This window comes from Camelina sativa, chromosome 5, assembly GCF_000633955.1.
Source record: "Camelina sativa cultivar DH55 chromosome 5, Cs, whole genome shotgun sequence".
NCBI lineage: Eukaryota > Viridiplantae > Streptophyta > Magnoliopsida > Brassicales > Brassicaceae > Camelina > Camelina sativa.
In genome coordinates, this window is record NC_025689.1 from 19,739,917 (window position 1) to 19,765,718 (window position 25,802).

Consider the following 25,802-nt stretch of genomic DNA (forward strand, 5'->3'; position numbering starts at 1 on the left):
TGTTTAAAAAGTATATGATTACATAATCAGTAAATAAAGCAAAGAGAATATGAAAAATAAATAAAGACAAAAGAAGAATATGGAACGTTTCACACATGATGTTTTTTTTTTTTGGACAAAGTGACACATGATGTTCAAGAACTATATAACATGACGATGAATGAATCCATTTAGCATCAACTTTTACAATGACCCAGCGGAGAGCCACAAAGACAGTTGTTGACGGCAAACGCACTCTTTGGAAACTTCGTCGCCGGCAGTTTTCCACAAAGATGGTTTTGACTTAAGTTTAGTATCTTCAATCCGGCCACCCTAGCCGGCACTTTCCCGAAAACTAAGTTCCTTGACAGATCAAGCGTCTCAAGCGTCTTGGAGAAACTTAGCTTCTCCAAATCGAATCGTAGTTTGTTCCCAGACATCCGAAATTCCCGTAGTTGCCCTTCTTCCTTCAAGAACCTCACCGGACTCCCTGAGATATCATTGTCCGAAAGATCGATGGAATCGTAGAGGTCAGTTTGCCTTGTTTTCCAATCGTCTAAGCTCATCTTGATTCCGCATTTAGCAAGCTTCAAAGAGCTGAGTAACGACGCCGAGGTCACCCATTCCGGGATCGTTTCCATGTGAAACTTGTTGTACGATAAATCTAGACTTAATATGTCATTCTTCACGTTCAAAACAGGGAATGGATCAGTTAGAAAATTGTGAGAGAGATTGATATTAGCAATTTTAGTCAGCTTTGCCAAACTCTTTGGCACGGATCCGTAGAACCGGTTCTTGGAGAGATCTAGCGTGTCGAGCGCCATGAATCTTGATAAATAGCTTGGTATCGACCCCGAGATATTGTTCTGACCTAGCTCGAGGAACGCAAGAACCGGTGCGAGCGATGCGAGCGACGGAGGGAGCTTACCGGATAATCTGTTGCGGGAGAGAGTGAGGATTCGGAGCTTACTCATGGATTTGAAAATATCTGGGATGGTTCCAGAGAGATGGTTTCCTTCGAGATTCAGATTCGACATGAGCTTGAGATTAGCAATACCTAACGGTATGGTTCCGGTTAAGAAATTACCACCGAGATTGAGGTAGTTTAACCGAGTTAATTTGGATATAGCACTCGGGATTGAACCGCTGAATTGGTTTCCTTTAACGGTTAACGTATCTAAACGGTTTAGCGCGCCAATGTTGGCTGGAAGAGGACCAGAGAGACGTAAATTCTCGAGGTAAACGTACTTTAGATGTGGTAATTGGAACAGAAATGAAGGAAAGGGTCCAGTGATGTTTTTGAGATTGATAAAGACGAACCCTTCCAAATGCTGGAGTTTAGACAGTGACGGGGAGATTGTACCGGAGAGAAATGTTCCAGCATCATTAGACTCTATGAGGATAGTGAGTACGGCGACGCGGTTGCTGTTAGGACAATTGACACCTTCCCAGGAGCAGCAATTAGTACCTTTCTTCCAGGTGCTTAGAATATCCGAAGGATCTTCGGTTATAGCTGATTTAAAAGCTAAAAGACCTGACTCATCATCAGGATGACACATGGCAGCTGTGGTAGGAGTCGATAACCGAAGAAAGATTACGGCGGTGAGTAAGAAGAGATGGTGGAAGAAACGAGACTTCATCGTAGTGTTCTTTTTTGTAGTGAAGTTGAGAGAAGCAATACGCATATTGATAGCTAATAAGTAATAATCGAAAGACAGATTCGAGTCGACGACCTATTTATTAGTAACAAGCAATTAGTCAAAGTTACCTATTTGGACCAATCCATTTGCGTGTAAGATAATAAAATGACAGAACAAAACGTGACAAAAATAGACTCGATGTTGTTTTTAAATAAAAAGGGTTCTTTTGAATTATTTAAGATGGGAGGGATGTGAAAAATTGACAGTTGTAGGTTATATAGTTTATAACACGATTTTATGTGTTCACATGTTCCTGAAACTTTGTAGAAAAAAAGTATTCTTAATAGTCGACGATAAGTACTAAACCCATTAAAATGGAACTAATATATAATGGGACATCATTTGGCATGTGGGAAAGGAATTAAGGAAATACAAATGAGAATGCAAAAATGTTTCGCTAGAGCCTAGAAGTTCAATATATAAATGAAAACGAGGATAAAGCAAAAGAGAAAGGAGGGATGAATATTAAAACGTAAATTCATGATGTATAATTGTAGATAGTGGCAAGGTTTCTCACCAAGGTTGTGTGCCTTTAAGTCGGAAAAGTAGATTCGACGCGTAAACTCATACTACAAGAAAGGTTTATACACCAGTTATGCCATAGGTTTGAAAATGCTTGGGGGATATTCAAAAACATATAGAGAATTTGTGTAATCTATTTCCTGAGATTCTGAAGATAATTGGCCTCTGGAATGTAGTTCATTTGATGGATAATGCGCCTAATTACAAAAAAATATCACAATATGAGTTAAACTAAAATCTATTTACACAAATTATTTGGATTTCACATTCTTATTCAAAACTAAACTTTTTCTTTTATGTTTTTATTTGATTTTTTTATTGAACAATTTTAACTCAATATGTAACTAAAATAATATAATTATATATTTCTTCTATAGAGTACAACATTATTCTATTCCATTTAAAAATATATTAATTTAATCCTCATGTAATCTAATTTTAGCATGCGCTTAATTTGATAATTTTAGTTCTCTATATTGTATCCCTTAAGATATAGTGTCATTTATTCCGAAATTGTTAAACTCGGCATGTTAAGTTTCATATGTTGTATATTTCTTAGGAAACAACTTGTTCATACTTTTGTTTTATTACATATTATTTCATTTTATACGTTCTGTTTATAAATTTTTTTTATTTTTTTCTTTCTTATTTTTTCGTTTAATTTAGATTTCTACAAATACAATATAGTATAACATTCTATTCGTATAGATTCTATATAGTATTATTTATATCTAATTATACAAACACTATTTGCTCTTATAATGTTTTTACATCCGATTTTAAAAATTCAAATCATGTTTTATGCAGAATATAATTTTGAATCATTTTTAAAACATACATAAAATCCAAAAGAAGTTGATGGGATATGATTTTTTTTAATTAAAAAATACACTAAAATGGTAATTTCCCATATCTCTTGTGCTGCTCTCTTAATTTTTTTCAATGCTATATTCTTAATTAGATTAGTGATTTCGTTATACATCAAATTGGCCCATACTTTGCTTATAAGAAGAATTAACAAACACAAAAAAAAAAAAGCACAACACACAAAATTCGTCTAACCTTGTCATTTCTTAGCAATGCACAAGACCCTGAGGCTTGAGTGCTTATTTTCTAATAGTTGTTTTGCAACCACTACCAACAATTCATTTTGTACTTTCTGCATTCAGAAATGTTAACAAGCACTATCAGTGTTTGTGCATATACACATGCTTGTGACCAACTTAAAATATGAAATAATTAATTATAATTCAGAGGATATGTTATAACGAACCTCAACTAGTTTGGGTTCAGTGATTGAATGAAGGTAATGAGTCACTCTCTCCCTCTCCCTTCTTAGATACTCCTCAGCCTGCTATATAAAATGACTGACGTTTATACATATAATCGCAAGAAAACACAGTCCCCGAATATGACATAACAGGATCGGAGGACATGCCTTTAGCATGTTATCAAGACAAGAATTCTCCTAGATCCACATTGACATCTTGAGAGAATAGTAAGAAGCAGTATCTTGAAGCAAGTAGCTTTCAAAATCCTCTTCATATTTTTCCATAGTTCCCATCCCATTCTCCACATAGGCATCTAATACATTTTTTGAAAGGCTGAATAATGCTCTGTATGTTGTATTCATCATAAGAACGTACAGGTATTTATACACAATTGAGGATCCTATAATCTAGCAAAGATAAACAGAAATCACATATTTGACATAATCCCCAAAATATTTAGTCCTATCTTAATACTCCCCCTCAAGATGGTGCGTGTAAGTCTCGAACGCCCATCTTGCCAAGTAGATAACTGAATGAACGATGCGGTAATGCCTTAGTTAGAATGTCAGCCAACTGGTCTGTAGTCCGAACATGAGGTGTAATAAGTGTACCATCCATAACCGCATCCCTAACGTAATGACAATCCACCTCAATGTGCTTCCTACGTTCGTGAAAAACCGGATTCGCGACAATGTGGATTGCAGCCTCACTATCGCAGTGCATATACATCAGAGCCGTCTGTGCAATGCCAATGGTTTGTAGCAATTCCTGGATCCATTTCAACTCACTAAGAGTCATGGCCATTGCCCTGTATTCTGCCTCTGCTGACGAACGAGAGACGACCTTCTGCTTCTTTGTCTTCCACGAGACAATCGTGTTTTCAAGCATGACAATATGGCCGGTAAGGGAACGACGAGACAAAGGACATGTTGCATAATCGGAATCACAAAATGCAGTAATCCTAAGATCACTCTTAGAACATAACAAAATCCCTTGACCAGGCGCCCCTTTCAGATATCGAACCAACCGTAGAGCTGCCTCCCAATGCCTCTGTCGCGGTGCTTTCAGGAACTGTACTAAGATATGAACAGCATAACTGATCTCAGGACGAGTAACAGCTAAATAGACAAGGCGACCAACCAAACGACGGTATTGCGTCAGTGTGGTGAAGAAAGGACCAGCGTCTCTGGCCAAATTATGATTTTCTTCCATAGGTGTAGGGTCTGGAGCCGCACCAAGAAGACCACACTCTGTAATAATGTAAAGTGAATACTTTCGCTGTGACAAATAGATACCTTCCTTGCCACGGGAAACCTTGATGCCAAGAAAATAACGTAAAACGCCTAAATCCTTCATCTTAAAACACCTACTCAAGTAAGACTTAAAAGTAGAAATAAGCATAGGATTATCACCTCCGACGACCAAATCATCAACATACACTAAGACAAACAGGATAGTACCGCCACGCAGAAGTGTAAACAGAGAATAGTCCTTGTGATTCTGTTTAAAACCAAAATTAAGTAAAGCTTTAGACAACTTGGAGAACCAACATCACGGCAATTGACGAAGGCCATATATAGATTTCTTGAGCTGACACACACTGTTAGGATTCGTATGAGCCACCCCGGTGGCAAGTTCATGTAAACCTCTTCGTCCAAATCGCCGTGTAAGAACGCATTTTGTACATCCATTTGATATAACTCCCAGTTCTTTGCAGCTGCAACCTCAAGAACAATGCGTACTGTTGTCATTTTAACCCGGAGCAAAGGTTTCTTTGTAATCCACTCTTTCCTCTTGTCGATTGCCTAGAGCCACAAGTCTGGCTTTGTATCGCTTGATGGTACCATCAGATTGAAACTTTATCTTGAACACCCACTTGCATCCAATGACTTGTTTATCTGGAGGACGATCGGTGACATCCCAAGTGTCTGCATCCTCCAGGGCACCGACCTCAGTCTTGACAGCTCCATGCCATACGTCATGTTTAACAGCCTCCTGAAAGGACTTAGGCTCGAGATTTGCAGTAATAAATGCAGCAAAAGCCCGAAACAATGGAGATAAACGATGACAAGAAAAATAGTCAGTCAAGGGATACAAACAAGTACCTGAAGAAGACTCTGATGGAGATGCTGTCGAAGAAGGAAGCGTGACGTGAGGGTTATCATCAAATACTTGAGCCGTATATGTAATGTATGGTTCTAGCAAAACTGATTTCTTCTTTATTCTCTTCCCAACACCAAGAGATTCCGCATTATCAATAGTCTGACCAGAGTCATTAGATGGATCAACTACCGTTGGAGAGGAAATCTGCTCAACTTCGACAAAAACAGGTGGTAGGTACTCCCCCTGAGACTGTACTATCTCCCCCTGAAGCAGGAGATTGAATAAAATCATAAACTGCAGGATGTTGTAAAGATGAACGATCAGGCAACATATCATGATTAACAACAACATGAGCAACAATATAAGGATAAACATCCTCATGAAAAACGGCATCTCGGGAAACAAACAGCTTCTCCGTTTGCAAATCACACACAAGCCAACCTTTCTTGCCCATTGAATAGCCCAGAAAAACACACTTGGCACTACGAGGATCAAACTTATCCTTCGACCTATCAATCTTGCGAGCGTAACAGAGTGTTCCAAAGACACGAAGGTTGTGATAGTCTGGAGGCGAACCGTATAAGAGTTCATATGGCGTCTTGTTATTGAGTAGAGGAGATGGCGTACGGTTAATCAGATAAGTGGCCGTCAAGATACTTTCTCCCCAAAACTTCTTAGGTAAATTGCCTTGAAACAAAAGAGCATGAGCCACATTTAGTATGTGGCAATGCTTGCGTTCCACACGCCCATTTTGTTGAGGTGTTTCCACGCAGGACGTTTGATGAATGATGCCTTTATCAGCAAAGAACTTGCGCTAACATAGAAACTCGCCACCATTGTCACTACGAACAACCTTAACTTGTTTGTTGAATTGTCGTTTAGTAAACATGCAAAATGTTTTCAAAGCATCGGATGCTTCTTTCTTTTCCAAGAGTAAGATTTCCCAAACCGCTCTTGAAAAATCATCAACAATCATAAGGAAATAACATGCTCCACACGTTGATGGTTCTCGATATGGTCTCCATATATCACAATGAATTAAAGAGAAATAATCAACTGCTTTATTGATGCTTGAAGAAAACACGTCTCGAGTTTGTTTAGCTCGTAGACAAACACCACAAGATTGTTCAAAAGACCCTACGGTACTAGAAAAACCTCCAATAGATCCTAAAACAGAAAGCACTCTAGATGACGGATGTCCCATACAATGATGCCATAAGTCCCGAGTCTGCAACTTTCCCATATGCCCAGCATGAACCGCAACAGCACCCTCGTAATGATAAACCCCATCACGCTCCTTCCTTGCTCCAATCAAAGTCTTCGAATCGAGGTCCTTTATGACACAAAACTGTTTAGTGAAGAGTACAAAACCAGCAACATCACGAAGCAATTGAGCAACTGAGATAAGTGTGATTGATTAACACGGGGCAAAGAAAACTTTGGACAAAACAAGTCAACCACCAAGATTCAAACTGCCATGTTTAGTTGCCCAGGTGATCTGTCCATTAGGCAGAGCAATGGGACAAGGAGCAATAGTGGTAACCGCAGTGAGTAAGTGTAAATCCCCAGTCATATGATGAGAGGCACCCAAATCAATGATAATATCATGACGTCGTTCTTTACCAAAGAGAAGAAGTTTTTCTGTCTTACCTGATGGCTTTGTATTGGCAGAGGAACCATGTTTCTTCACAAATTGTTCCAAAGTAGCCCATTGATCTGTTGTGAAATTTGGAATGCCTGAAGAATCCACCGAGGAAGCTGAATCACCGAGTTGAGTATGAGAAGCTCAAAAGCCAGAACCAACGACCTCCACGACCGCGACCATGGTTCGAAAATCCTCTACCACGACCAAAACCTCCACGACCACCATTGGCTTTATCTTTCTCCCACCACTCAGGGAAGCCAATCAGTTGAAAACAATTACTTGCATCATGTCCTGGTTTGCCACAATGTGAACAAACTGTTGATGGCTTAACAAAACGAGAAGCCGATGCCTGAGCAGAGGAAACAGAGGTATTTTGTTGTGAGGCGGCCGTCGTTGTCGTGGCAGAGAAACCGACAACGGGAGTCCGATCATCAGTTGTACGCATGGCGTTGATGTGTCGTTCTTCTTGAATAACCTGAGAATAAACAGTCTCAAGGTTCAACTCTGTTTGTCGACTCAACAAATTTGATATTGTCGTTCCAAAACGAGAATTGTCGAGTCCCATGAGAAACTGATGCACCCGTATCTTCTCTCGCATCTTCTCATACTTCAGTATTGAATCACAGTTTGCAGTTTTACAACAACATGTGAAACCGTTCTCAAAATTTGCCAGATCATCCCACATGATCTGCAGTTTGCTAAAATAAACTTCCACCTCATCACCGTTCTGTTTGCACACAGCAATGTCAGAATGCAGCTGATGAATTCTCGTGTCATCACTGACAGAGAATCGTCTTTGTAGGCTTGCCCACATCGTGTTGGCGTTATCAACCAACGAGATAGATTGTCGCAACTTTGGTTCAACGCTACTATAGATCCAACCAATGACCATAGCGTTAACCATTTCCCACTTCTCTTCATCATCGGGATTATTCGTCGGTCGCGGAAGGGTTCCATTAACAAAACCCAGTTTCCGCTTGGTACGAAGAGAATTCAACATCAACTTCGACCATCGTTCGTAATTGGCTCCATTCAATAAGATTGGAGTCTGTACTTGTCCCGTACTATCTGCTGGATGGAGAAAGTACGGCGACATGAGAGCAGCAGAGACGACTTTGGGATCGGTCGTAGGACCAGAAGAAGCAGATTCGACTTCACTCATTGTTTCAAAAGAAAAATAAACAAGAGGTGCAAAAAAATTTTAAAGGTCCAGATCGTGCTCTGATACCATGAAAGGCTGAATAATGCTCTGTATGTTGTATTCATCATAAGAACGTACAAATATTTATACACAATTGAGGATCCTATAATCTAGCAAAAGATAAACAGAAATCACATATTTGACATAATCCCCAAAATGTTTAGTCCTATCTTAATATTTTTCACTAGTTCCCTATCAATCTGTTAGCCCTCACGTTCCTTACGAATTTGGCAAACACACAAATTTTGTTAGATACAAAAATCAAGAATCAGGCTGGACCAGAACCTTTTTCATTGCAGTTACTAATACGTACAAGTGCTGTTACAGCTTTTGTGGCTGTGGAATGCATCTCACGATAAACCTAAGGTAAATAACTGCATGGACGGTTACAAAAAAAAAGTTCTGAGGCAGTGAGAAATTATATATTGGAATTTGCCTGACAAACCAGGTCGTGGAAGCATGTCAAACCAACTTCTCTCAGTGTTGGAGTGCCTCTCCCCAAGCAACGTTCAATATAATAAAAGAATCTGGCAAACCATCTAACCATAACATTATGGTTATTCCACCTCTTAAAAAGCTCTCTTAGCACTTAGCAGACATTGATCATGCTTCTCCCTTAACACTTCCGTAAAGTTGTTAGACAACCAAAACACTTCCGTAAAGTTGTCCAATCCTCCAATAAATTTTGTTAGTTTAACACTCAAACAAGCCATATTAAATTTGGTATATATGTGTATATTTGTAATGAATTTTCATTTTTTAATAAAAAATTGACTTTGGCATTTTTCTTTTTAAAAATTAGAAATGAGCAAGTCTTAAGGTGTTGAGAAAAAATAGAATTACTGAAGCAAGATCCCTTAAAAACGGAATTCAAAAAAGTAGTTAGCTTAAATTAGATATGTATATATATGTAGAATGATGTATATATAAGCTTTCGTCTTTGTTTTCTAATTATTAAACACCATCAACTCTTTTCTTCCATTGAGCATGAAGAAATCTTTTCAACTACGGAGTATCATTTACCGTTCTTACTATTGTAGATCTTTTATTATTTATACAGAAAACTCCTCATAATATCTTTTCACTAGATGAAAAATATTGTTTTCACTTTCATTATCGAAACTGAGATTTATATGTTCTAAATGTTATGGTAACAGGAGTGGAAGGCAATGTGGAGCAGAAAAAAAGTAGACGATGTATTCCATTCAAAATTAACACAAACTGGATTTTGTCTTCCCAATGATTGCGACTCCGTGTGCAAAAAGAGGAGTAAAAGCTTAGGGGGATTTTGCAGGGGGCATGATTCTCAAGGAAAAAACCCTACAAAATGCTTCTGTTGTGGTTTTTGGCCTCCTGATTACTAATATCGCCACAAAATTATTTACAACAAAAATCATAGCATATTTATAATAAAAGTAAAAAAAAAAAAAACATTTGTTTAAGGTTTGTGGCCTATTTGTTTCTATACTAGTAATCACACGGATAAAAACATGAATCAAATTTTGATATATATGGAGGTTTTATCTATCATTCAGGAAATTTTTTATAAAAAATTATATGAACCATTTATTTGTAACCTTTAAAATACAACTGGTTCTTTTTTTCATTTTAATTCATGTTCAAATCGATATACTAACTCGCGTGAAGAAGAAGAACTATCATCAAATAACACTATCAACCTAATGAAGTGGGTTACTCCGGTTATTGATGGTTAAAGTCGGTTTACTAATGTATAGCATATTCTACGAAACAGAGAGTTTATTCTCTCCGAAACAGAGGCTCGATAGTTGTACATTCTTAGGGATACTCCTATATCTTGGGTTTTAGTTATAGCTTACTCCATATAGGTAATCGATTCGGATCAGAGTGAATACACAGAACTTTCAGCAATATCTGTTTCTCTTCATGGTATCAGAGCCTGATACTATTTTTCTTTCGATAAAATTTTAAGATTTCTTGATCTTTGTTTGCTATAATGGCAACAAATCCGAATCCGACTACTGCTTCTCCGGCAACGGCGACTGCAACTGTGGAGGTGAGAAGAACTATCTCACCTTATGACCTGACCTCGGCTGATAATCCAGGAGCGGTGATTTCTCATCCTCTACTGAAGGGTACTAATTACGATGAGTGGGCATGTGGAATGAAGACGGCGTTAACGTCTCGCAAGAAATTCGGTTTCTTGGATGGATCCATTGCTCGACCTGAAGAAGGCTCCTCTGATTTGGAAGATTGGTGGACCATTCAAGCACTACTTGTGTCTTGGATCAAGATGACAATTGATCCGATGCTGCGTTCGACAATCTCTCACAGGGATGTCGCAAAAGATTTGTGGGACTACCTGAAGAAACGATTTGCTGTCATTAATGGGTCTCGTATTCAACAAATCAAGGCTGAATTGGCTTGCTGCAAACAGAGAGGAGTGGCGATTGAAGCCTACTACGGAAAACTGAATCGCATATGGGATAGTCTCGCTGCTTATCGTCCAATAAGAGCTTGCAAGTGTGGACTATGCACATGTGATCTTGCAACTGCACAAGAAGCTGACCGTGAAGAAGATAAAGTCCATCAGTTTCTCTGTGGTCTTGATGAACAGTTTCGTGCTGTCCGGTCGAGTTTGGTGGCGCGTGTACCGGTCCAACCTTTGGAAGAGGTATACAACATTGTCAGACAAGAAGAAGATCTTCGAGTAACAAGTGAAGAACGACCAGAGGTGACTTCCTTTGCAGTTCACACAAAGCCTCCTTTTCGTTTTGAAGCAAAAGACAAAGGAGTGGTCTGCAAGTTGTGCAATCGATCTGGTCATGCTGCTGATAACTGCTATGCGGTCATCGGTTATCCAGAGTGGTGGGGTGATAGACCCAAGGGTCGCTCGCTACAAGGTCGTGGTCGTGCAAGCTCATCCGGTGCAGGCAAAGGGAAGGCATCGATGACTTATGCTAATCGTGTGGTTGTACCACACATTGAAGATGTTACTAAAGAACAAGCAAATCATGTGATCACGGATCGGGATCGTGACAGAGCAAATGGACTAACGGATCAGCAGTGGAAGGCGATCAAATCCATCCTTAATGCTGACAAGGCAGCTTCGACTGAAAAATCCTCGGGTAAGTTCACTCAACCTTCTTGGATATTGGATACAGGGGCATCTCATCATCTGACAGGGTGTTTTGAGATACTATCAAATGTGAGAGATATGCCACCAGTATTGATCATAATGGCTGACGGTAGAGAGCAAGTCTCGCTCAAAGAGGGATCTGTTCGTTTGGGGTCTGGTTTAGTTTTGCAGTCTGTCTACTATGTTAAAGAGTTGCAGTCTGATTTGATATCTCTTGCTCAGTTAATGGATGAAAACAAGTGTGTGGTTCAAATGGCTGACACGTTCCTTGTGGTTCAGGACCGAGCTTCGAGGACGGTGACTGGAGCTGGTAAGAGAGTAGGCGGGACCTTCCACTTTCGCAGTATGGAGGTCGCTGGTGCAGTAACCACGAAAGATGATGGGTCCTTTGAGTTGTGGCACAAGCGGTTAGGACATCCGTCTGCTAAAGTTGTTGGATTATTACCTTCTTTGTCTAGTTCATTAGTTGGTTCTAATAACACTTGCGATGTATGTCTTCGGGCAAAACAAACAAGGGATAGTTTTCCACTCAGTTTGAATAAAACAACTATGATTTTTGAGCTCATTCATGTTGATATTTGGGGGCCTTACCGTGTTTTCTCTCATTCTGGTGCGAGATACTTTCTCACAATTGTTGATGATTACTCAAGAGCCGTTTGGCTTCATCTCCTCAACGACAAATCTGAAGCTTCAACTTATCTCAAGAATTTTTTCTCCTTAACGGAACGACAGTTTAATACAAAGGTCAAGTCGATCCGTAGCGATAATGGTTCAGAGTTTATCTCCTTAACTCCTTTCTTTCAATCAAATGGAGTGCTCCATGAAACCTCATGTGTTCACACGCCACAACAGAATGGCAGAGTCGAAAGAAAACATCGACATGTTTTGAATGTTGCCCGCGCATTACGATTTCAAGCGAATATGCCGATTGAATTATGGGGTGAATGTGTTCTTACAGCCGGATATTTGATTAATAGAACACCGAGCTTGGTTTTGGGTAATATCACGCCTTATGAGAAGTTACATAACAAGCGTCCGAGTTATGATCATCTGAGAGTATTTGGGAGTTTGTGTTATGCTCACAATCTGACTACCAAAGGGGACAAGTTTGAATCATGGTCACGTCGGTGTGTTTTCATTGGGTACCCAAATGGGAAAAAGGGATGGCGAGTATTTGATCTGGAAAAGTCTGAATTCTTTGTCTCAAGGGACATTGTGTTTTCTGAATCCAAATTCCCGTTCAAACCAGCCACTTCGTTTCCGCTTGAGGACGATGAAGAAGACGGGCAAATCCTATGGGCTCCATTGTCTGAAGGAATGGTCCAGGATGAGATTGATAATGGGCTGATACTGCACAGGCCCATTATGAATCCTGCCTCTACTGAACCACAGTCCACAAATGAAGTGGGCTCGACAAGCCAACCTATTATTTCACAAGGCTCGACTGATCAATTAGTAGACGAACCCCGATCTGTTTCTCCACCCCAAGACCAAATAAGGTTGTCATCGTCGTCGTCAACTCCAGTGGTAGCTCCGCCATCGCCACCTAAATTAGGCAAGGGTCAACGGAACAAAACATCCTCAGTCAAATTGAAGGATTATGTGGTAAATCCTATCTCCAAATCAACCAAGGAGTCGTGTAATGTTGTCTATCCAATTGCTAATCAAGATACGACAATTCGTTTCTCAGAGCAACACATAGCATATGTGGCTGCAGTGATTTCAACAGTCGAACCCAAATCTTTTAAAAAAGCGATGGAAGATGACCGATGGCGTGATGCTGTTGGTTTTGAATATGAAGCTCTCAAAGAAAACAACACTTGGGACATTAGGGATTTGCCTCCGGGAAAGACAGCAATTGGAAGTCAGTGGGTCTTCAAGGTTAAGTTTCAGTCCGATGGATCAATCGAACGATATAAGGCTAGACTCGTAGCTATGGGCAACAAACAAGTTGAAGGCAAGGACTATGGTGAAACGTTTTCACCAGTGGCTAGGATGGGTACAGTTAGACTATTCTTGGACACTGCTGTGAAATTTGGTTGGAAGGTACATCAAATGGATGTTCAAAACGCGTTTTTACACGGAGACTTGGAGGAAGAGGTGTATATGCGTTTGCCCCCTGGTTTTCAACTTCCTGATAAGAACAAGGTATGTCGTTTGAGGAAATCTCTCTATAGACTTAAACAGGCCCCAAGATGTTGGTTTGCCAAGCTGACTACGGCTTTGAAGGATTATGGATTCGTTCAGTCCTTAGGAGATTATTCATTATTCACTTATGACCAGGCTGCAGTCAGAATACATATCCTAATCTATGTTGATGATCTCATAATTGCTGGCAGTAATGAAGCTGCGACAGAACAGTTTAAAGCTTACTTAGCATCTTGTTTTAAGATGAAAGACTTGGGGGAGTTGAAGTATTTCTTGGGCATCGAAATTGCCCGCAATAAATCTGGTATGTATTTGTGTCAACGAAAGTATGCACTAGATATTATTGCAGAAACGGGTTTACTCGGCTCAAAACCAGTCGACTTCCCCTTGGACCAGAATCATTCACTGCAGTTTTCAGAATCTCGCATCTTGAGTAATCCTACGCCTTACAGAAGACTTCTTGGCCGGTTGATATATTTAGGCGTGACAAGGCCTGATTTAGCTTACTCGGTCCATTTGTTGGCTCAGTTTATGAAGGAACCAAGAGAGGATCACTGGCACGCAGCGATACGTGTGGTAAAGTACTTAAAGTCTGATCCCGGTCAAGGTATATTATTACGCACTGATCATAATTTTCAAATCACTGGATGGTGTGATTCAGACTGGTCTCGTTGTCGTATGTCACGACGATCAGTTACAGGTTACTTCATTCAGCTTGGCGACTCACCTGTGTCATGGAAAACGAAGAAACAAAAGACTGTAAGTCGCTCGTCGGCAGAGGCTGAGTATAGGGCAATGGCAGATCTTGTTCAGGAACTACTTTGGCTTAAGCGTATGCTACACACGTTAGGTGTTCTTCATGTACAACCTATGAATGTTTTTTGTGATAGCAAATCAGCAATCCACATTGCAACCAATCCTGTTTTCCATGAGCGAAAGAAACATATAGAGAACGATTGCCACTTTGTGAGGGATGAGGTTGTTTCCCGCAATATCCTTCTCCAACACGTTAACACGAAGACTCAACTTGCGGATATATTCACCAAGCCACTGGGAACAGGAGGTTTCTGTAACTTTCGGTCCAAGCTGGGCATACAACCTATATGCTCCAGCTTGAGGGGGGGTAATGAAGTGGGTTACTCCGGTTATTGATGGTTAAAGTCGGTTTACTAATGTATAGCATATTCTACGAAACAGAGAGTTTATTCTCTCCGAAACAGAGGCTCGATAGTTGTACATTCTTAGGGATACTCCTATATCTTGGGTTTTAGTTATAGCTTACTCCATATAGGTAATCGATTCGGATCAGAGTGAATACACAGAACTTTCAGCAATATCTGTTTCTCTTCACAACCACCACTGATATTCATGTGTCGTGATTTATGTTTGTAATATCATCAAAGGTAAAACTGTTTCTGTTTGTAATATTCCCTGGAACTACAACCAAAAAACCGGAATAAGAATACCAATCTTCGTGAACTTCTGATCAAATCTAGTCTCGCCATGCAGAAGCCATAGTAGCACGTACATAAATCCAAACAGAGCGTTGACCAAAAAAAAAAAAAAATCCAAACAGAGTTTACACATCAATGAATTTTCAGGGATGCATTGGGACTCAGTTATGGAGAGGCGAAGAGCCAATAAATACCCGCTTTATTAGTTAATTTCTAATACTTGATAAATTAAATAGGAATTTTACAACTATATATTTACACAAATTAAACGATCCAAAATTAATACTGTTATAATGCATTTAATTTGTTAATAAACCAAAATTTTCAAAGATTAGCAAACCCAAATTTAAGGTCAAGGAAATGAATCATTTTAAATGATGTATACATATACATTTTTATATATTGGTGTACGAAAGTATATAAAATTTAATTGTTTAGACATCAATTAAAAAAATAATTTTACAGATAAGATCAGTCAAATATTCAGCGGAATAGCAGACCATCTTTGTCCAAAAAAAAAAAAAAAAAGCAGATCATCTATTTTTATCGGATATCATTGTTTTGAATATATACCATATTTTACTGTTATTATTACCAAGAGTCATATCAGAAAATAAATATTCCAAAATTTTAGAGTACCCAGTCCTAACTCCTACCTAGATTGAGGTCAACAAATATGGTTCAGCACCAAATTTTAAGTTTTTTAAAAGCTTATATTCCAATTCAAATTCATTAAAAAATGGATTATTGGGTATATAATATATGTGTCTTTAATTAATTTTGTTATTAATTATTTAATCTTACTTCCCACAGAGGTAAAATTCCTAACATTTTTATATAATATTTTTCTTTTTGCATTGAAACTAGTAGAAATTACTCTCAGTAGATTTCTAAATATTTATATTAACATAGTTATTTTATAAATATTTAATTATTTATATTAAGATTGATATTTTATGGGCAAACATGATCTTTTCAAAGTATACCAAGTCAACACAACCCATATTGTAAGTTACATTTGACAGTCAATATAAAGAACTGTTCAAGTCAAGTCAAGGCGTGTGAAGGACGATTAATCATCATGTTTGAGAACGATGCTTAACCACACTGACTTGGAAAAACTGAATCCATTTACAACATCTTATATAAATTACTCATGTTGTCTTTGCTTGCATCGCATATCATTTGATCACTTCAAAACAACTCCACAGCATTGATTACAGAAACACCCAAAAAAAGAAAAACAGTAGAAGTTATTATTAAAATGAAAGCGAAATCAAGAAATGGAGGTTTGTTTGCAATGATGGTTCTTGTTGTTTATTGCTTCTTCGAGAATATGGGTAAGCCTAAGTTTCCTCTCGTGCACGTATATATTAATATATGATCATGTGTTAATTACATTTATCTTATTAACGTATATTATATATACTTTTTGTTTTTTGCTGTCTCTAACGACTAAACTTAAATCTTTAATAAAAGACAATGTTATCGTTATTTATCATAGCCAGGATCTCGGTCGAGGTTTCGCCTTCTGAACCTGTTGGAAGTTATCTACCTGGAAGTTTATTTGCTCTCTACAACAAAGACAAGATGCTAAAACCGTTCCCATCTCATAACGAGTATCTCAAAAGATTCAATCTAGCCTCAGGTTTTTGTTTTAACTTAAGTATAAAACCCAAAGAACTAATAGTTTTTGAATCATCTTCTTATATATGCTGATTCCATATATTTTATGCAGTGGATGCTTGGCAAACAGTGAGAAGTAGCTGTAGAGATGGTTTCATCACTTTGAGCATAAAAGCAATGCATTTCTTCGTCTCAAAGCTTATGCAATTCAGATATTCAATATCAACAGCAATTCCAACGAGTCGCTCGGGGACTTCTCGAATTATTTTCTGGGTAACACTAACTCGATCAGTTTCGTCCATGGCCAACGACACAGTTCTATGATATCTTTTTTTTTTCATCTTGATAGATAAAGTGTGGTTTGGTGATATGTATGTGAGCCAGTGAGCCTGTAAGGCTTTAACAGTGAGGTGACATTAGAAAATGCTTGTAACTATAGAGGAAAACATATACTTGGTAGGGAAAATTCCCAAAAAAAACACCAACTATTTAATATTTGCCAGAAAAAAACATGAATTTTTTTCGTTGCCAAAAAAATACGCAGACTATTTTTTAGTTGATAAAAAATACACGAACTATTATTTTTTTCCAGTTTCTCCTCGTCTCCGTTACGACCGTTAACGGTAATGTAACGGCGTTATTATTTTTGAAAAAAATCCCAGAAAAAAACACAAACTATTTATTTGTTGCCAGAAAAATACATGAACTTTTTTTATTTGCCTGAAAAATACATAATTTTTCATTTCTTATTTTTCCATCAATGTTAGAGATCATAGCTCATAACTTTCTCTGCTCTCTTGAACTTCATACAAGTTTTCACTACTATTTATGATAACTAAATTCAAAAACAAAAATACACAATTAGATTAATCGATTTCCAAATTTCTCAATTAGTATTGTTTTTGCATAAATAAATGGTGAATCTTGTTAGGTTACAAGAGTTGATGTCCCACAAAATGGCTATAATCTATGATCTCGATCAAGTTTGCGTACACCAGCCCATTTGATGATTTACACTGGCTATAAACATCATAAAAGGTACTAAACTAAAGAGATGCATATTTTTTTAAATGTATACAAAAGTCTACAAAGGTGGAGATCTCATAAAATTTTAGAGAAATGTTGATGAAGTTTCAAAATTTGTAAAGTCAGTATAAACCCAAAAACAACACTAATTGAGAAATTTAGAAATTGATTAATCTAATTGTGTATTTTTGTTCTTATTTTTGTTATCCTAAATAGTAATGAAAATTTGAATGAAGTTCAAGAGAGCAGAGAAGGTTATAAGTTATGATCTCTAACATTGTTAATAGAAAAATAAGAAATAGAAAATTAAGTATTTTTCAAGCAAAGAAAAAAAAGTTCATGTATTTTTCTAGCAACAAAAAAATAGTTTGTGTTTTTTCTGGAATTTTTTTCAAAAATAGTAACGCCGTTACAATACTGTCAACGGTCGAAACGGAGACGAGGAGAAACTGAAAAAATAAATAATTCGTGTATTTTTTATCAACTAAAAAATAGTCTGCGTATTTTTCTGACAACGAAACAAGTTCATGTTTTTTTCTGGCAGATATTAAATAGTTGGTGTTTTTTTTGGGAATTTTCCCATACTTGGTAGAATAGTATTTTGTCAATCAGTTGCAAACTTGTAATAATAATAATAGTAATAATAATATATTATTGGAAATTAAGAGTACTTCAGTTGGATAAGCTTTTCGATGGATTTACGAAAAATAAAAATTGTGGACACAGATGTTTTGTGATGGTTCATAGAAATATACAGATAAGTTTTAAGGTTTTGGTTGGTTATGTTTATCACCATATCTGGGGAGGAACCCATGGGAGCTGCCAGCTTTCGACAGAGCCTGTCACCACTTCACATAGAGGTAGAAGCTTTGGTCTAGGCGATCAGATGTATGATTGGGGCTGATGTTCAGGAGGTCGTTTTCCTTACTGGTTGTTTCGATCCGGTGAAGATGGTGTATTCGTCTGCTTTTTCGACTTATTTGGAGGCGATTCAAGATGACAAGAGAGAATTTCCTTCTTTTTCTTTATATTTGATTTCTCGTAGTGAAAATGTATAAACGGATAATCTGACGCGACGTGTTCGTGCTGAACCGCATTCTATCATTTATATAAACAACATCCCTCGTAGTTGGCTCTTTTGAGTTGAGTATAAAATAGCTATTGACCAAAAAAAAATGAGAAGAGTAAACAGCTGCCCAGAAATAATATGGTACGGTCGAAGTTGAATATTATTAATATGTATATTTCTATCTAGATATATTCAAAGGTGCATGAGGGCTCTTGTGTGGTATGCAACACCCTCAAACAAAGAAAAGGTATATGACAGCTTGTGTGGAAATAGATATCAATCTTCGAATCAATTGGATTTACAAATAGTGGAGGTTATTTTGTGGTTGTACATAAAAATGAAAATATATAACACTTTGGTTCCGATAAATATGACCACATTTTATGTGAGATTTTTGAGTGTTCTTCTCTAAAAGTCTTGCAATTATTTGATATTTGTCTATTTGGGCTTCTTTATTTCCCACTAAAAACAGTCTATTTTTAAAAGACTTTGACCCTACGTCTTTATTATGTTTTTGTTTATTATGTCTTTATTATGTTTCTCAAAGATATATTTTGTGTCATCTCATTGCTCGTTAGGTCGTTATAGCTAGGGTTCAAATGATTATTTTAGGGAAGTGTGATCCACACTTATAATTTATCTACATTTTTTTTTTTGAAAATTGTGTTCATTAGAGAAAAGATTGTAGTAACTACAATAGGTTGTTACAGAAGTTAGGCCTTGCCAAAAAAAATAAAAATCAAGGGCTAACTATATCAAAGGACTCCATCATTACAAATTTCTTAACCAGTCGCACAAAAGGTGTTTGAAATTTTTGTGATGACCCTTTGTAAGAATAGCATCCCGAACCTGCCTGTCGATAACGTTGAACTGCACGTGTGGTGGAGTGCATATGTTGTTATGCAAGCGATTGTTCCTTTCGAGCCACATAGTGTAGATGACAGCATGTGCAACAAGTCTTCTTAGGGTCTGAGTAGATCTACCATCGGGATTCTGCCCTCTCTGGCGCTTGGGGGGGTCAGGTAGTTCGTCCTCCTGGGGCATTTCTTCTTGGCGATTTACCAGCGCCTGGTTCGCTGGCTGTTGAATATCATTAGCCAGGCCGTTGTTTGCGTAGCCTCGTCCGCCAACTACTGCGCCACGGCCACCGTTAGATCGACCACCTCGCCATCCTCCGCGGTGACCCCTGCCTCCGCGGATGCTCTTGGGCTGAAAGACGGCTTCGACTTGGCCAGAAAGGTACTTTCCGTACAGGTAGTTCTTTAGATGGACGCACTCATGCGTGGAGTGGCCGGCTATCATGTGGAAATCGCAATACAACTCCTTCAGGTCGGACGGTTGCTAATTTTGGCCGTCCACTTTGGAGACCGTATGGACGATGCTATTCTTTCGATCCTGAGGGTCGTGATGCTTCCAGGGCTCGTTATGCTCGTCGCGACTTTTAGCCTTGGGGAGATACGACGGTGTGGAGGTTGTTTTTGCTGCCAATCGTGCGTCCTCTACCTCCACGAGTGCGAACCGAGAGGCTCGGTGCAGCGCATCATCGAGGTCTTTGGGTTCCCGGATGTTGAGATCCTTCCGCAACGGGGATCCGGGAAGTAGACCCTTTCTGAAGGCAGCGATTGCGGTGTCTCGGAGACGTTTGCCAATTTATCCTTAATCCTGCCTAAGAAACTATCGATGGATTCGCCGGGTTCTTGGGCCATTTCCCAAAGGTCCGAACTCGTCACACCTTGCTTGTTGAAAATTCAATAGTGTGTGAGAAAAGCCTTTGACAACTGGGTGAAGTTATCGATCGAGTTTGCCTCAAGCCTTGAGAACCAAGTTAAGGCGGGTCCGGAAAGGCTATCGACAAACAGCTGGCAATATCCGATGTCCCTCTGTTCGTCGGTGAATCGCGCTTTTGCCGCGGTCGCCATAAAAGATGTCATGAAGAGGACTGGATCCTTGTCGCCGATGTAGGTTGGGAGTTTTAGCTTAACGTTTCGTATGGCGGCCTGCATAATCCGTTGAGTGAAAGGGGTTTGCCGAGTGACCTCGACGATCCTGTCAATCTCTGGAGCTGTGCTGATAGCCCGATGGAGAAGCGTATTCATGTCACGGATCTGCGACTGGATCTCCTCGATCTCGAGGCAGGGTCCCGTGTTTGTAGCTGGGGTGACCGGGATATCCGGTGTTTCTTGGACTCGCGAGTTCGGGTTCGTCGGTCGGATGCTCGACGTAGCTTGAAGGGGGAGAGTCCTTCGCTCTGACTGGTTGACAGTTGGTACGTCATAGAAGTCGAGACGACGGGTGAGATCGCCCATCCTGAGTACAGGTGACTGCCCAGCAGAGATCTGTGACGGGGTCACTTGGGTCACGACGGCGTCGACTCTGCGGTTGGTATCGGAGATCATCTGGTAGATCTCTTTTGTCATGGTGCCAAACAAGATCCTGAAGTCTTCCATGGAGACGACCTGCGGGTTTTGGACCGCTGTCGTAGTGTGAGCAGGGAGATCCCCNTCGACTTGGCCAGAAAGGTACTTTCCGTACAGGTAGTTCTTTAGATGGACGCACTCATGCGTGGAGTGGCCGGCTATCATGTGGAAATCGCAATACAACTCCTTCAGGTCGGACGGTTGCTAATTTTGGCCGTCCACTTTGGAGACCGTATGGACGATGCTATTCTTTCGATCCTGAGGGTCGTGATGCTTCCAGGGCTCGTTATGCTCGTCGCGACTTTTAGCCTTGGGGAGATACGACGGTGTGGAGGTTGTTTTTGCTGCCAATCGTGCGTCCTCTACCTCCACGAGTGCGAACCGAGAGGCTCGGTGCAGCGCATCATCGAGGTCTTTGGGTTCCCGGATGTTGAGATCCTTCCGCAACGGGGATCCGGGAAGTAGACCCTTTCTGAAGGCAGCGATTGCGGTGTCTCGGAGACGTTTGCCAATTTATCCTTAATCCTGCCTAAGAAACTATCGATGGATTCGCCGGGTTCTTGGGCCATTTCCCAAAGGTCCGAACTCGTCACACCTTGCTTGTTGAAAATTCAATAGTGTGTGAGAAAAGCCTTTGACAACTGGGTGAAGTTATCGATCGAGTTTGCCTCAAGCCTTGAGAACCAAGTTAAGGCGGGTCCGGAAAGGCTATCGACAAACAGCTGGCAATATCCGATGTCCCTCTGTTCGTCGGTGAATCGCGCTTTTGCCGCGGTCGCCATAAAAGATGTCATGAAGAGGACTGGATCCTTGTCGCCGATGTAGGTTGGGAGTTTTAGCTTAACGTTTCGTATGGCGGCCTGCATAATCCGTTGAGTGAAAGGGGTTTGCCGAGTGACCTCGACGATCCTGTCAATCTCTGGAGCTGTGCTGATAGCCCGATGGAGAAGCGTATTCATGTCACGGATCTGCGACTGGATCTCCTCGATCTCGAGGCAGGGTCCCGTGTTTGTAGCTGGGGTGACCGGGATATCCGGTGTTTCTTGGACTCGCGAGTTCGGGTTCGTCGGTCGGATGCTCGACGTAGCTTGAAGGGGGAGAGTCCTTCGCTCTGACTGGTTGACAGTTGGTACGTCATAGAAGTCGAGACGACGGGTGAGATCGCCCATCCTGAGTACAGGTGACTGCCCAGCAGAGATCTGTGACGGGGTCACTTGGGTCACGACGGCGTCGACTCTGCGGTTGGTATCGGAGATCATCTGGTAGATCTCTTTTGTCATGGTGCCAAACAAGATCCTGAAGTCTTCCATGGAGACGACCTGCGGGTTTTGGACCGCTGTCGTAGTGTGAGCAGGGAGATCCCCGGTTTGTGTTCCGAGTTGTTGTTCTGTGGCGCACGTCGCTTCCTCGTCCAAGGGTTGTTCATCCGAACGCTCCGCTTCGAGGTTGACCGGTTCTTCGCGAGTTCGCCCTGCTCCCTGGCTGGGCTCTCCTTCAGATCTGACCTCAACTGGGAGTTCGGAGCAGTTATCGGTTGGAGTAACCGATGAGGTGGCGTTGCATCGAACGTAAATGGCTGTCTTTTGCGCGGTTGGGGTGCCACCCTGTGTTTCGGTGTTGCCCTGAGGAGGTGCGAGGCCCGTGACCTCGGACATGCTTGAGGAAGTGCGGTTTGCGCCGGTGGTGTCGTTGTTGGTGATTGGAGACATTGTCGGATGTTTCGAAAGAAACTTTTTGGTCGAGCTGCTTCGAGAGATTGGACTTGTAAAGACGATTTTGCGTCCCCACAGACGGTGCCAAATGTAGAAACTAGGTTTCCACAATGAATTTGTTTAGTGGGGGAAACAAATTCAAGGAAGTAATCTCTTTAGAAAGTCGATCTTAGCTTTCAAATTAGAAAAATGGCTTAGATCTCTTAGAACTCAGGCTAGGGTTTTTGCTAAGAACAATGGAATAACTGAATTATTGTATTAGATGTTGGATGATTTACAATGGAGAAGTCTCCCCTTATTTATACACTTCTCTAGATTACATAATATATTGACTTTTCTTATAACTCGAACTAAGATAAGGAAAATTACTTCTTTCCTCGAGTCGTCCATCGGGCGAATTGGGAAGTCGGCTCTTCATCTTCAAGGCTGGGCTTCCCTCTTCCAAACAGGCCTCAAAATAATACCTAATTGGGTATTTAACCGGATTCCCGGTTAAATAATCAAATTATCTTTCTGGTTTAGTTTGTATGTTGGGGGGTGCTAAATCCCGCACCAACAATGCACTTTTGATGGTCCTTGAATTTGGTTTTGTCGCCAAGGAATATATATTTTAAAATGTACAGTAAATGAATTTGTACAGTACTTGTGTAATCTGCAACACGTATTGTCAAAACAAAAAGAAATGAATTTGTTCGTTCGGGTTCGGGTTCGGCTTTGACATGACTTTTCATTCTGAAGTTGTTGGCAACTGGAACCAATGACGCGACACAATGTTGTTCTTTTATGTGGCACAACGATCTATTCACCAAACACACCGATATATCATAATAATCAACGAACAAATGTTTTAATTGTCTTAACATTTCTAGCAACAAATTTTTAAGATCCAACAGTAACTACGAAACAAGCACCAAAACAAATTGTTTATCGTAGACTTGTAGTAGTCAAAGAAACATGCCAAACTTCATCGATGATTAAACTACCTAATTTTACTTTGAAGGTTTCCCATAATCGGTCCAATATTTCTGGATTGCAAAACTGAAAAATTTGTGTCATTTTCGTATATATTTTGCAAATAATTGTTATTACCTCAAAAATCTAACATCTTAAAATATGAACTAAGCAAATAAACTCTCTTTGCTTATGTTCTAGATTGGACATGAGTGTACAAGCCTACATGAGTGGTTTAGAGAAATGCACAAAATTATATGGACTAACGATCTTGGGGTGAGCAGAATTACAGAACCGAATGGTTTTTTACGAAGTCAAACCAAAATTGACAAAACCGAAATGCACAATGTTATACATATATGGAATAGCTTTATTAGGGTAGGGTAGGCTTGGGCGTTCGGATATCGGATCGGATTCGGTTCGGATTTTTCGGATTTTGGATTTTTTGGATATTAACTCTAACATCCATATGGGTATTTATAAAATTCGGATCGGTTTCGGTTCGGATTATTTGGATTTCGGATCGGTTCGGATATTATTGTAGACAACCATAATATTTTATTCGGATATTTTTTAAATATGATTGTATCCAAATTACCATACTAACCGAGCCAATAAAATAAAAAAACAATATAAATGAAGCAAATGACAAGCTCTAAGTTCAAACTTAAATCAAACCATACCAATAGATAAAAATCTGACATACTAAAATCCAAAGTGAAGACTCAATGAAAAAAAATCAAAACCAAAGTAAACCATAGCATCCTAAAGAAAAAAGAAATAGCAAAATTAAATAACATCCTAAATCAAATTGAACGTAGTTCAAAATAATTTCAGACCATAGCAGCAAACTTCTTCGGGATATCAATTATTCTTATATTTTCGGATATATGTAGATATCTATTGGATATCGGTTCGGATCGGATATTATCCGATATCCACAAATAATGGAAGCAAAATCCGATCGGATATATCTTCGGTTTTGGTTCGGTTTTAATCCAAGTTTTTCGGTTCGGATACGGTTTGGATTTTCGGATTTGGATTTTGTGCCCAGGCCTAGGGTAGGGTGGGAAAAATTACTGCACCGGACGATTCTTTTTAACCAAACCAAAATTCATAAAAAGGTTAATCTTTCCACTAAAATTTAATCCTATTCTGCCCTGAATGAATTTTCTTCGTAAAATTCGAAAAACCCAAAACCCGAATAACCGAACCAATTCCGAACCGAATAACCGAATGCCCCCTAACCGGAAGAAAATGGGTGACGTTTGGCATAAATATAATAAAAAGAGGAATTTAGAAAACTTTACTAAAAAGGAGGACTTGCTTTTGTAAATTCTAAATACTTGTCTGCACTCTTTCGTTTCTGCAGATTGCAGAATTTGGGGGTAATTGCTCCGATGCTTTCTTCATAGCAACTCTTTATCACAGACCTGAAGAAGCTTTGTCCCTCGCCGTTTCTCTTCGCTGTGAATCCAGAAACCAACGGTTATGCGCCAGTTCTGGATAATTTCTTCAGGGATCGAACCGTCGGCTAGAGATCTTGAAACAGATCATTGAACAACACACGAAAACCCAATTGAGCTAAATGGAATCCGACTCTGTCGCAGCGTCGTCTCCAAGTTCTGATGCAACTACGTCTCATTTGGTACGCGTTTTTGGATGATTCTGGTTTTTGAAAATGAGATAAGAATTTGAGGGTTTAGTTCAATTTCCTGATGCTGAAGTTGTTGTTTCCTTATTTTGAATCTTACCAAATCCAAATGTTACAGTCGTGTTGCTTTGCTTCGGTTAGTCGCTAATTTGGTGTGATCGTACAGTCATGTTGCTCTTTTTTTTTTTTTTTTTTTTTTTTTTTTT

General features: G+C 39.6%; 3 protein-coding genes and 1 pseudogene across 3 annotated transcripts in view; 2 read left to right on the forward strand and 2 right to left on the reverse strand.

The window, feature by feature from the left end:
• Positions 1–1,656, reverse strand: LOC104787257 (probably inactive leucine-rich repeat receptor-like protein kinase At2g25790). The gene has a single exon (XM_010512798.1). The coding sequence runs from the start codon at positions 1,617–1,619 to the stop codon at positions 177–179; it is 1,443 nt and encodes a 480-aa protein (XP_010511100.1). The 5' UTR covers positions 1,620–1,656; the 3' UTR covers positions 1–176.
• Positions 3,445–9,134, reverse strand: LOC104789415 (annotated as a pseudogene).
• On the forward strand, positions 16,335–17,438 carry LOC104787259. Its single transcript, XM_010512799.2, has 3 exons — positions 16,335–16,481; positions 16,646–16,789; positions 16,880–17,438. Exons 1-3 carry the CDS (start codon positions 16,406–16,408, stop codon positions 17,089–17,091), a joined length of 432 nt encoding a protein of 143 aa, XP_010511101.1. The 5' UTR covers positions 16,335–16,405; the 3' UTR covers positions 17,092–17,438.
• Positions 25,303–25,802, forward strand: part of LOC104787260 (BEACH domain-containing protein B) — a 16,766-nt gene continuing 16,266 nt past the window's right edge. The window contains exon 1 of the mRNA XM_010512801.2: positions 25,303–25,598. Coding sequence (XP_010511103.1) covers positions 25,531–25,598 — 68 coding nt within the window. The 5' untranslated portion in view covers positions 25,303–25,530. The remainder of the gene's footprint in view (positions 25,599–25,802) is intronic.